The sequence below is a fragment of the Ruditapes philippinarum genome, unplaced genomic scaffold (assembly GCF_026571515.1).
Source record: "Ruditapes philippinarum isolate M1 unplaced genomic scaffold, ASM2657151v2 ctg6306_1_1_1_1, whole genome shotgun sequence".
NCBI classification, from domain to species: domain Eukaryota; kingdom Metazoa; phylum Mollusca; class Bivalvia; order Venerida; family Veneridae; genus Ruditapes; species Ruditapes philippinarum.
The window spans coordinates 39,749-52,303 of NW_026864787.1; the positions used below are offsets into that span (position 1 = coordinate 39,749).

The 12,555-nt window shown below is 31.8% G+C and overlaps 1 protein-coding gene across 1 annotated transcript; it reads right to left on the reverse strand.

The window, feature by feature from the left end:
- Positions 1–7,469: 7,469 nt before the first annotated feature.
- Positions 7,470–12,555, reverse strand: LOC132726786 (WD repeat-containing protein 20-like; the record flags this gene model as incomplete). The annotated part of the gene is given in 3 exon segments (XM_060712151.1): positions 7,470–10,592; positions 11,109–11,138; positions 12,391–12,555. Coding segments are annotated over 3 exon segments (207 nt in total), but the record flags the coding sequence as incomplete, so codon positions are not given.

Here is a 12,555-nt window from a genome sequence, read left to right on the forward strand (position 1 = left end):
CTTGTGAGGAGTTCTTCAAACAGCATTTAACAAAGGGATAATAACATGTTGTACTTTCTAACAACACTAAGAAAAAGACACTTCAATAAGGATTTATGAATTTATTCTTTCTGTATGTATTCCCGTGTAAGTACATGTACTTATGATAAAGAATATTCTTTTACACAAGACTGGATACCTAATATAAAAGTTCAAATATGGTAAAAATGTAACAAGTAATGCAAAATAACAACATAAGTGAAAATTTCATAGATTTGTGTTAAACATTCAAGAAAAAATAAGTTAAAATTCACATATCATCATTAGATACAGGTAGACATATAATATAGCACATTAACAAAATATAGGAATTACACAAACAGCTAAAAGTAGCATGGCAAACAAGTAACAATCACACAAAAGCACTTTCATATAAAATTATTCGAAAAAATAATACTGGAGATGAAATTCAACTTATATCACAAGCTTCAGGAAAGCAGTGTATGTATATAAGTTCAAGCAGAAATATAGATCAATATTCCTTAATTTGCATTTGTCAGAACAACGTGCAAATACCACCAACTTTAGTAGTGAAATTCCTGGAGTGAACAAGATGAATACGACCTTGTTTGTTCAACAAACATTGTTACATCAGGTAATGGAATTATCAATAGGGGTTTGCCTTTGGTGTGCAGATTACATGTTTCAGTCATTGTAAATGTTTTTAAATCCAGAACTGGGTAATTTTTTAAGACCCTGACCAAATTTTTCCAATTATAAACTGATGTAATAATAGCGACTCGTAAAATTGTCAATAGCGGTAACCTAGTGATTAAGGTGCCTGTCCCTCAACCAGTGGATCATGGGTCCGAGCCCTAATATGGTCACGACCATGTTTCTTCATGTGACACGAGAACTGGTTGGTTCCAGGAAGCGGACTTGAAAGTGATTAATATAAGTTGCAAGAACTTGTTTCCCAATCGAACTTAAATAAATGTGTTGAAACCAATATTCTAATATATTATTTGTACAGTTGTACCTTTGTAAACAAGCATTTGATAGTATTGCGGGCAATACAGTAGTCCCCTACCGGTCCCTCAAAAAGTTCTTTAATTGTCATACACTCCTGTGTATTGCCATTTATAATGAATTTGAGGATGAAGTCTGTATTTGAAAATATCGACCACAAAACATAATAAAATAAGTTTGTTTATATCACAGTAATGTGTTAAGTTTCCATGCTTAGTAAGGAAATTATGTTTATACAACCTTGTCATATTATTACGATGTGGGATTTTAAAGTAAATCCTATAAGGAATGAAGAAGTTGGAGTGAAAATACCAGTTTTCTCGAAAAAAATCTAAGTTCAAGGGGGACATAATTCTGGAAATAGTCTTGCTAGAGTATTTAACCTTCTCAAAAATGTCGAGTGATAATAAGAAACATATATATGAAGTTTGAAGTAGATACATTAGGAAATAAAGAAGTTATTTAAAAAAGACAACATTTTTTCCCCTAAAAAATCTAAGTTCAAGGGAGGTAATATTAATATTTTTTGTGCTAGAGTTATAAACCTTGTCACATATGATGTGGTTGATGACCAGGAACTTATATTTAAAGTTTGAAGTAAACACCTTAAGAAATAAAGAACATATAGTGAAAAAGCTGAAAAATTTAAATCAGAAATCTTGAAATTCAGGCTATTTGTTGCCATAGCAACCAGAATTTTCAACATAGGAAGAAAAGAAAAAGAAGTGCATAACCTCCAGACTGCCATCTACCCATATTTCAAGTTTCATAAAAATATTTTCAGTACTTTTTGAGTTATCACTGGATCCAGTTTATGTGTTAAATTTGCCATATTTTCAGACTATTTGTTGCCATAGCAACCAGAATTTTCAACATAGGAAGAAAAGAAAAAGACGTGCATAATCTCCATACTGCCATCTATCCATATATCAAGTTTCATAAAAATATTTTCAGTACTTTTTGCGTTATCGCGGGATCCAGTTTTGTGGACGGACGGACTGACGGACTGACAGACAGACGGACAGACAGACAGACGGACAGACGGACGGAGGGTAAACCTAAAGTCCCCTCCGGTTAAACCGGTAGGGGACTAACAAGCAATTATCATAGTATTGCAAGCAATCCATAAGTCCCCTACCGGTAAGAGCCCAAGCAACATTCTGAAGGGCCATTGGCCATTCACTTAGGTTCCTATTTTAAGTAAATTTGTTGAAAAAGTTCTTTAAAAGTGATCACAGGAAACAGTTTTTATGTACAGACAGACGGACTGAAGGACACTCTAAAGTTCTTTTTTAAACATCCCTGTTATCAAAATATAACATTTTTAAAATCCTATCATGATTGAAGAAGTTGGAGTAAAAATTACCAATTTCTCAAAAAAAAGTCTAAGTTCAAAAGGGGCATAATTCTGGAAAAAGTCTTGCTAGAGTATTGAACACTCACAAATGTTGAGTGACAATAAGAAACATTTATATGAAGTTTGAAGTAGATACATTCAGAAAAAGAAGTTATTAAAAAAAACAATGTTTTTTTCATGAAAATTTTAAGTTCAAGGGAGGTAATTCTGATAAATTTTGTGCTAGAGTTGTAAACCTTGTCACATATGATGTGGTTGATGACAAGCAACTTATATTTAAAGTTTGAAGAAAATACCTTAAGAAATAACGAACTTATAGTGAAACAAGAGGGCCATGATGGCCCTGAGGTCGCTCACCTGTATATAGCCCCCCCTCCCCCCGGGGTCAATTTTTACCCAAGGGCTTTTATTTGAACAGACTTGGTAGACACCCATAAGAAGATGTTTCATGCTAAACATCTAAGTTCTAGCTCATTGGGTTTTTAAAAGAAGATTTTTAAGTTTTTACTATACACATATAGTTAAAAACAATGACACCCCTGGGGCAGGGCCAGTTTTGACCCCAGGGCTTTTATTTGAACAAACTTTGTAGATATTTACTTAAAGATGTTTCATGTATAATATCTAAACTCAAGCTATTTGGGTTTTTTCAAAGAAGATTTTTAAGTTTTTGCTACACATATAAGGAAAATCAATGACCCCCGGGGCAGGGCCAGTTTTGACCCCAGGGCTTTTATTTGAACAGACTTGGTAGACACCCATTAGAACATGTTTCACGCTAAATATCTTAGCTCTAGCTCTTTGAGTTCTTTAAAAGAAGATTTTTTAAGTTTTTACTATATGCATATAGGGAAAATCAATGACCCCCTGGGGCGGGGCCAATTTTGACCCTAGGGCTTTTATTTGAACAAACTTGGTAGACACTCATTAGAAGATGTTTCATGCTAAATATCTTAGCTCTAGCTCTTTGGGTTCTTTAAAAGAAGATTTTTTAAGTTTTTACTATATGCATATAGGGAAAATCTATGACCCCCTGGCACGGGGCCAATTTTGACCCCAGGGCTTTTATTTGAACAAACTTGGTAGACATTCACAAGAAGATGTTTCATGCCAAATATCTAAGCTCTAGCTCTTACGGTTCTTTAAAAGAAGATTTTTTAAGTTTTTACTATATGCATATAGGGAAAATCAATGACCCCCCGGGGCGGGGCCAATTTTGACCCTAGGGCTTTTATTTGAACAAACTTGGTAGACACTCATTAGAAGATGTTTCATGCTAAATATCTTAGCTCTAGCTCTTTGGGTTCTTTAAAAGAAGATTTTTTAAGTTTTTACTATATGCATATAGGGAAAATCTATGACCCCCTGGCGCGGGGCCAATTTTGACCCCAGGGCTTTTATTTGAACAAACTTGGTAGACACTCACTAGAAGATATTTCATGTCAAATATCTTAGCTCTAGCTCTTTGGGTTCTTTAAAAGAAGATTTTTTAAGTTTTTACTATATGCATATAGGGAAAATCAATGACCCCCCCGGGCGGGGCCAATTTTGACCCCAGGGCTTTTATTTGAACAAACTTGGTAGACACTCACTAGAAGATATTTCATGTCAAATATCTTAGCTCTAGCTCTTTGGGTTCTTTAAAAGAAGATTTTTTAAGTTTTTACTATATGCATATAGGGAAAATCTATGACCCCCTGGGGCAGGGCCAATTTTGACCTCAGGGCTTTTATTTGAACAAACTTGGTAGACACTCATTAGAAGATGTTTCATGCTAAATATCTTAGCCCTAGCTCTTTGGGTTCTTTAAAAGAAGATTTTTTAAGTTTTTACTATATGCATATAGGGAAAATCAATGACCCCCTGGGGCGGGACCAATTTTGACCCTAAGGCTTTTATTTGAACAAACTTGGTAGACATTCACTAGAAGATGTTTCATGCCAAATATCTTAGCTCTAGCTCTTTGGGTTCTTTAAAAGAAGATTTTAAAGTTTTTACTATATGCATATAGGAAAAATCAATGACACCCTGGGGCGGGGCCAATTTTGACCCTAAGGCTTTTATTTGAACAAACTTGGTAGACACTCATTAGAAGATGTTTCATGCCAAATATCTTAGCTCTAGCTCTTTGGGTTCTTTAAAAGAAGATTTTTAAGTTTTTACTATATGCATATAGGGAAAATCAATGACCCACTGGGGCGGGGCCAATTTTGACCCTAGGGCTTTTATTTGAACAAACTTGGTAGACACTCATTAGAAGATGTTTCATGCCAAATATCTAAGCTCTAGCTCTTACGGTTCTTTAAAAGAAGATATTTAAAGATTTTTCTTTCGGTTGCCATAGCAACCAGAGTTCTGCATGAAATGGAATTCTTTGAACAATCTTGATAGAGTTTCATACAAAGAGTATTCCTGCCAAGTTTCATTAACATTGGCCTTGTGGTATCATAGAAGATGTCCTTATAATATTTAAAATGTGGACGGACGACAGACGACGGACGCCATTTGGTTGGCCATCCTAAAGCTCACCTGCACTTTGTGCAAGGTGAGCTAAAACTTAAAAACTAGAATCAGAAATCTTGAAATTCAGTCTATTTGTTGCCATAGCAACCAGAATTTTCAACATAGGAAGATAAAAAAGGATGTGCATAATTTCTATACTGCCATCTACCCATATGTCAAGTTTCATAAACATATTTTCAGTACTTTTTGTGTTATCACTGGATCCAGGTTATGTGTAAAATTTGCCATATTTTCAGTCTATTTGTTGCCATAGCAACCAGAATTTTCAACGTAGGAAGAAAAGAAAAAGACGTGCATAATCTCCATACTGCCATCTATCCATATATCAAGTTTCATAAAAATATTTTCAGTACTTTTTGCGTTATCGCGGGATCCAGGTTATGTGTAAAATTTGCCATATTTTCAGTCTATTTGTTGCCATAGCAACCAGAATTTTCAACATAGGAAGAAAAGAAAAAGACGTGCATAATCTCCATACTGCCATCTATCTTTATATCAAGTTTCATTAAAATATTTTCAGTACTTTTTGCGTTATCGCGGGATCCAGTTTTGTGGACGGACGGACTGACGGACGGACAGACAGACAGACGGACAGACGGACGGAGGGTAAACCTAAAGTCCCCTCCGGTAAACCGGTAGGGGACTAAAAAGAATTCTTGTGTAAGCCTTTCAGAGTTTTTATGAAGGAAAGTTACATGTTTGAAACATTAACAAATATTCGCAGTAATACCTATAGAGTGTACTACATTTTTATCCAGTTATCAAATCTTTACTAAGATCAATCAATCACAGTCCATTACCAAATTAACAGAGTATGTATAATGTGTGCAATAACAGGGAACAAAATTAATCTATATTTCATTAGATCTTCAGAACAAAGTCTGGATTACTGGTGTGAAAACACACACTAAAGCTCCGACATTTATATAGAACATTAATTTCATGAGGACAAAAAACAGCTTTCTGCCTAATTTTTCATGTAATATCTAAATGTATTCACTTACAAAAAGCAAGCATGATTAGTCTTTGAAGTTCAGAAAATAAATATGAATAAAAAATATTCAACAGCATTGGCAATTTTTATCATAACTTCTGGTAAAAATTTATTCATTAGACTTTTACTCTAGGTAGAGAATTATAACTACAATTTACCTGCAGCTTGTTGTAACTTAAATGTCTGTCTTGGTTCCGGTTTACAGCTGACAAAAATTATAATAGGAAGAGACTATTTTTTTTTTTTTGTAATAAGACAGGTTTTTGATCTCTAAGGCCAATTATAGCAAACAAAGTGAAATTTAAAATAAACATCCTCAATATGTCACTTTTTATTTCTTTTATATATTTATTACTAACATTATTAACATTTCTATTTTAATGAACTGAACTTTTAAAAAATATTCATTTAGTATTACCATAAGCTTTTAAGCGCAAAAAAAACTGCAAGAAAGCCAAATAAATGAAAACATAACAGAGAGATAAAGATTATAAAAAAAATCCCAAGATAATTTATGTTTATGGGTACAAACATTTCATCAGTTCCTTCTTTTCCTTTCTATTTCTTATTCATTCCAGTTCTTAAGATATTATAAATTTTCTTTTATCATCTCGAAAATATAAAAATCTGCTTTTATTTGAACGTTAATTTCAACCTTCCTTTAGTATGATACAGTTTGACAGTATTGTATAGAGAGTTTATTGTATAAAGAAAATACTAAATACAGTCAATGTAATTATTCATTGTATATATACCGACCTTCCATTATAGACCAACTTACTTTACAAAATATTTCTATAATTGCTGGATTTTAATATAACATCTTAAAGCTCATTTAAATTGCTTTCAAGTCAAAACCCTGGAAATAACCAGTAAGGAATCATGGACACTACCAATGTAGGTTTTGAACACATGACCACTAGGTTAACAAGCAGAACCTAACACCACAAGGCTTAGTATGGCTCTCTTAATTTTAAGGTTCTTGTGTGTGAACAATTAGCTCATTCTTCAAATTTAACATACTGTAAGTTAAATGGATTTTTTTTTTTTGCTTTATATATATAAAAGAATCATCATTTAAATAGGGGACTATTTCTTATACCTATTGTAGCTTATTTCTTTAGTACTTATACAAAGCATTTCTGTTACACAATTATATACCACAAGAAAGGATACAGAATTCCTCTGATGAAAAATAATGAACAACCAAAGGAATGGAATCAGTAAAATATCATATACTGTACTTGAATTATCGAATGCATAAAAGAAACCAACACCAGTAAATAAGAACTTGTAGTAGATCAAATGTTAAGACCAACATTAATGGTCCAACAATCTGACATGAAAAGGTAGTATTTCAACAAAAATTAATAGTGAAATTTAATTCAAGCATGGAAAGAATATGTGTTATTTAATAAATAAGACTGTTTTAAAGGGAGGAATTTGATATAGCATATCAATGCAGGTTTTGCTGAGGGACTTTAATATTGTGACAATATACAACTATTTAGCCCTTAAACCATCTGGAATCAAGTGATGTTTTTGATACCAGTACAGAGCCAGGCTAGCATGCACGTCTGTGGGGTCTTGGTAGCTCTTTTTTTTTGTATTTTCATACTAAAATCCCTTAAAATTTGAATGGACTGTTTCAAATTTAAAGCAGGACAAATATATCAAACAAATTCAGCAGGTTAAGTCCTATTTAAAACAATTCAAGTAATTAAATTGTGATTACTATGGTAACTGTTGCTTTGATACACATTTATTTTCTGACCTGTTTAACAGTGGAAGTTATGGCTATGTGTATAAAAGAGGTTAGGGCTAAAATGAGAAAAGTTTAATGGAAAAAGTGACCTCATCAGAGAAGAGAAACATTAGAAAAAGATACACAAATAAAAACCACTTACTTCAAACAAATGCCATTTTTATTTTCATTCCATCTAGAAATTTAGCACTACATAGATGTTTGTAAATATGAAATAGTTTGTGTTTTGTTTATATCACATATTAAAATGGCCCCGTGAGGAGAAAACATGCGGTTGTTCATACAACTCAGATACACATAACAATATTACATAGGTGCACGATTTTACATATCATAACTGCTTTATCAAGTATAAAGATTTAAAATAACCTGACACAAACGAAACATCATTCCTTTTCAAAACACACAGACTTTTTAAATATATTGAAAGGGAACACCACAACAAGCAAAAACTGAATAAAATATTTGTAAAGAGGACTAAAGAGATACAGGTAAAATACAATGTATGTAAAATATGGCTATGTACTAACATAAATTAATTTCTTACAACTTATTTATACATCTCATTCTTCAGCTGCATGACTATAATAAAGTGACACCAGAGATTGCCATTCAACAAAATTTCCCACATGGGTATATCATGTTGTCATCTGAATATTTCTTAGATAACAAACTATTGTGCTTAAAATGTGAGAAATAATAGTTTATGTAGTATTTGTGTACAACAGTATATTTCTTTTTCCAGAAAAAATGTTAAACCAATTACTTGTTTGACTCTGACCTTATATGGTGGTGATGATAAAAATGTCTTATAAATAGAGTATATATGCTTAGAAAAAAGAAACAATCAATTTTTTGGTTAATGAAATGAACAGATAAAAATAAATCATATAACTCTTTGAAATTATTCTTCTTACAGACAAAGAGTATCTCTTGAGATGTGAATGATATTTTATTTTTTTAATTTTCATGCCACATGTATAATATTTGTAATTTAACCCACTAAAAAACAAAGAAAAGTTTATTGAAAATCCTTTGAAGTTCAGAAAAATAACGGTCTTAATTACATACAAAAAGTTATCCTGAACAAAATTTAGTTACATTTAACTATAATAATGCCAAATTCAAAACATAAATCAAAGTCTTAATGCCTGAATGTTTTCAATCAACTAAGGGTAATTCTAGCCCCCCCCAAAAAAAATAAACGTTTTAGAGGACACTGTGATACTGTCTGTAAAATGATGTCACATTTACTTTACCAGCACAGATTTATGCTATCATGCACCTCTATGTAGTCAGATCAACACAAAATCTTGATAACTGCTTAATTAATATTAATTAATTTATAATTAGAGATAATAAGGCAGGACTGTCAAAATTTATCAGTAAAATGAAATATTTATTATTACAAGCAAAACAGACAGACCAGACTACCAATTCTGCACATAAATTCAGATGAGCTGACATACACACCTTACTTTGTTTCTTCTTATTATGCAAATTAGGAACAGTGTCAAAATATGCTAATTCTAATAAAATATTAAACTACTGCACATTTAGTAATTAAATAAAATCATCAGGTTATACTTTTCTTTTGTTATTAGTTTATATAATAACATTCAAAATACTTAACTTACATGATGGGCAAAACAAAATATTTCATGACTTAATTTCTTTAAGGTAAAATACATAGAAAAATCGCAACATATTATTTTGGCTGTTTGAAAAAATGTCAGCAAAAACTGAAAAATGCCAGCAAAAACTGACATTTTCAGTTTGATACACATTTAAAGTTCAAAAGTTATTATAAAGATATTCCTTATAATGTTCGCTATTTTTATCCTATGCAATGTACATAGGTCATAATGGAATTTTAACAACAAAACCATGGTTAATTGTATAAAACTCAATCAATCTACAAATCACCTTTGTCAAATTTAACCGTAAGTCTTCAATTATGATAAATCAAGACCATTTAATGGAATAATGTGTATTTCATAGATTTAACAAAAATTATCATTAGGTCATTCAAGTTAACAACGAACCAGCTTCAAAGTAAAACAAATATAAGGCCAAAGTACAAAAAGACTGATTTACAACATATTTCTTTTACACATTGTGTTTTAATGGTTTTTGTTTGAAGCTTTTTAAAACTACAAAAAAACAACAACAAAAATACAATCTTTCCTTTGTTATCAAATGCATGTAATTTGGTGTTGATCATTCATCAATGTATAACAGGAAACAATTAACATAAAAGTAAAAGTAAGTGTTTATATACTACAGTGCAAAACCAAAAATAGTTTGTTTTTAAAACATTACTTACTCCCGAAAATGTGTTCTGTTCTGTTGAAAATACCATGTAAATATCCCTTTATGAGACTTAAAGTAACTTAGCTTTAACCGCACATCAAAAGACTTTGTTATCTATGGTTCTGCTATGCGTACATATCACAGTGATATAGTTTACATTCTTGTTGTTTTTTTCATTGAATCTAACATTTACTTACTGAAGTAGTCTTTAAATGTCAATGGTTATGATATAATTTATAAATGAAATGACAGACTGAGAGTAAATAACAATAACTTGTTTTGAAACATAATTTGTTTGGTTTCTACAACAACTGAGACTATAGCATAGCTGTCAAAGCTCTTAATCCCCTCATCATTACAAAAGAAATCTCCATGCATGATGCAACTGTTCTGCAAGCTGTCTAACACAAAGCTGTGAGATATCGCTAGGAATTTAGCGGTGAGCCACAAGATTTATCTCCCTTTAGCTATGTGCGGAAGAGGTGTTTTTTGTTTCAAATTGCTGCAGTATAAACGTCCGGTTGGTTGTCTATGACTATCACAAATTGGTCTATGATTAGACAAGTTTATCACATGTGTGCAGGTCACAGTCAAGGAATCACAGACTTTAATAATCATCGTCATAAATTTTCCTGTTAAAAGAAAATAATACATACATTGTAGCTTAAGCAAAGAGATAAATTGAATCATTCAAAAATAATTAAAATTATGCAATACAATACATTTATGTTATAGGAATGTTATAAAGTTAAAATTCATAATTTTATCACATGAAGGTTTAATTACTAATTACTCATTTTAAGTTCACTATTTTATGAAATGTGAAAGTGATATAAAAAGGATTTTATCAACTCAAATGGACTGTTAGTAGTTATATCTTATCAGATACAGTGTATGTGGATATGTTTATGAAAACTCATATAGATAATTTTATAAAAAGTTTATAAACCACTTATTTCAAAGAATATTTATATAATGGTTTCTTAGTAACAAAAGCATGGAAATATAAATCAATGAAATGGTTATACCACTGCCCTTGCTATTTGCAAAGTCTACCTTTCAATCGCCAGAGTTATATGACAAATATCAATTTTAAATATCAATATTGTTTTAAGTTAATGTCTAGGTAAAGTATCAAGTTTACTTACACTTACTACAGTATGTTGTTGCGTCAACCCCTGAAATAAGATTAAAAATACATTCATATCGTATACTAATTTACAACATGTTTATAATGATCACTAATTCAATAGTCTTATCAATATCAATACCAATATTTGTTCATGCCACTCCTGTAGCATATTAAAGTTATTGCGTATGAACTCCATGTAGTATATTATGTACAGACTTGGCACAATATTTAAGTTTCATATATAGTAGTCATAATGAACAGCCTTTCAAGATGGTAACACCCCTTTTACTTTGACAGAGCAAAAAAAATGACCTTCCCTTCACAAATACATGTGGAAGAACATTCATTTTCAGCCTCATTAATTTTACTTAAAACTTAAAATTAAATTTAAACCCCAGCTGAAGATAGGTACACATATACCAAATATATAAGATGTCAGTCAATAACTTAAGATGCTATGGTAATTGAAGGAAATGGCAAATTATAAATAGTAAAATTTTGTGGAGCAAAGAAAAACAAATCTTTTTTTCCATCCAAGGAGCATAAAAACATGTGAGCCGTGTCACGACAAAACCAACATAATGGGTTTGCGACCAGCATGGATCCAGACCAGCCTGCGCATCCGCGCAGTCTGATCAGGATCCATGCTGTTTCGCTATCAGTTTCTCTACTTGTGAAAGGGTTTGTAAGCGAACAGCATGGATCCTGATCAGACTGCTCGGATGCGCAGGCTGGTCTGGATCCATGCTGGTCGCAAACCCATTATGTTGGTTTTGTCGTGACACGGCTCATTTTTTGTTTTTTTTACAAAATTAATTCCATTGTTTCTCTTGACATAACTATTAAAAGCAGAATTACTTCAAGGTTCTCAAATTCTTTCTTTCTTTTTTTATCACTTTTATTTGCTTATTGGTACTTCAAGTTGAACTACATGTAGCAACACTACCACGACTTTGAACAAACATGTACAACAATTATTTCAGGAAGTATTTATAAGGCAATCATCTTTATGATTTTTTTCAATGTAAACAGACTTCCAAAGTAAATTTCCTCATTACATTAAGCAACAAACTACACGTAGTCATCAAGTGAATTTTTACTCAGTTTTTACTAACTTTTTTTCCAAAAATAACTTGAAAGATCATGTTCAAAAGTAGCTTTTGTTGTGACATAAATACTTCTTGCTTGTAACAAAAATATGTCACAGATTATTGATTACTGATTAAACCTTGTTCATACAATTATACTGCTATTTATAATTTATCAATTAAAGGGAAAATTTAATTTAAAATACTTACAACAGTTCCAGGTCTAGCCCAAGTGTACACTAAGCCTTCCTGACATGCTGTTACTAGGCACTCTTCCCTAAAAACTAATGATGTTAACCTATCCACAGATATCTTTTTACACACTAAAGGTTCTAACAGTGGTGATTCAGTCAATCGTGGACAGGCAGGGGTTCC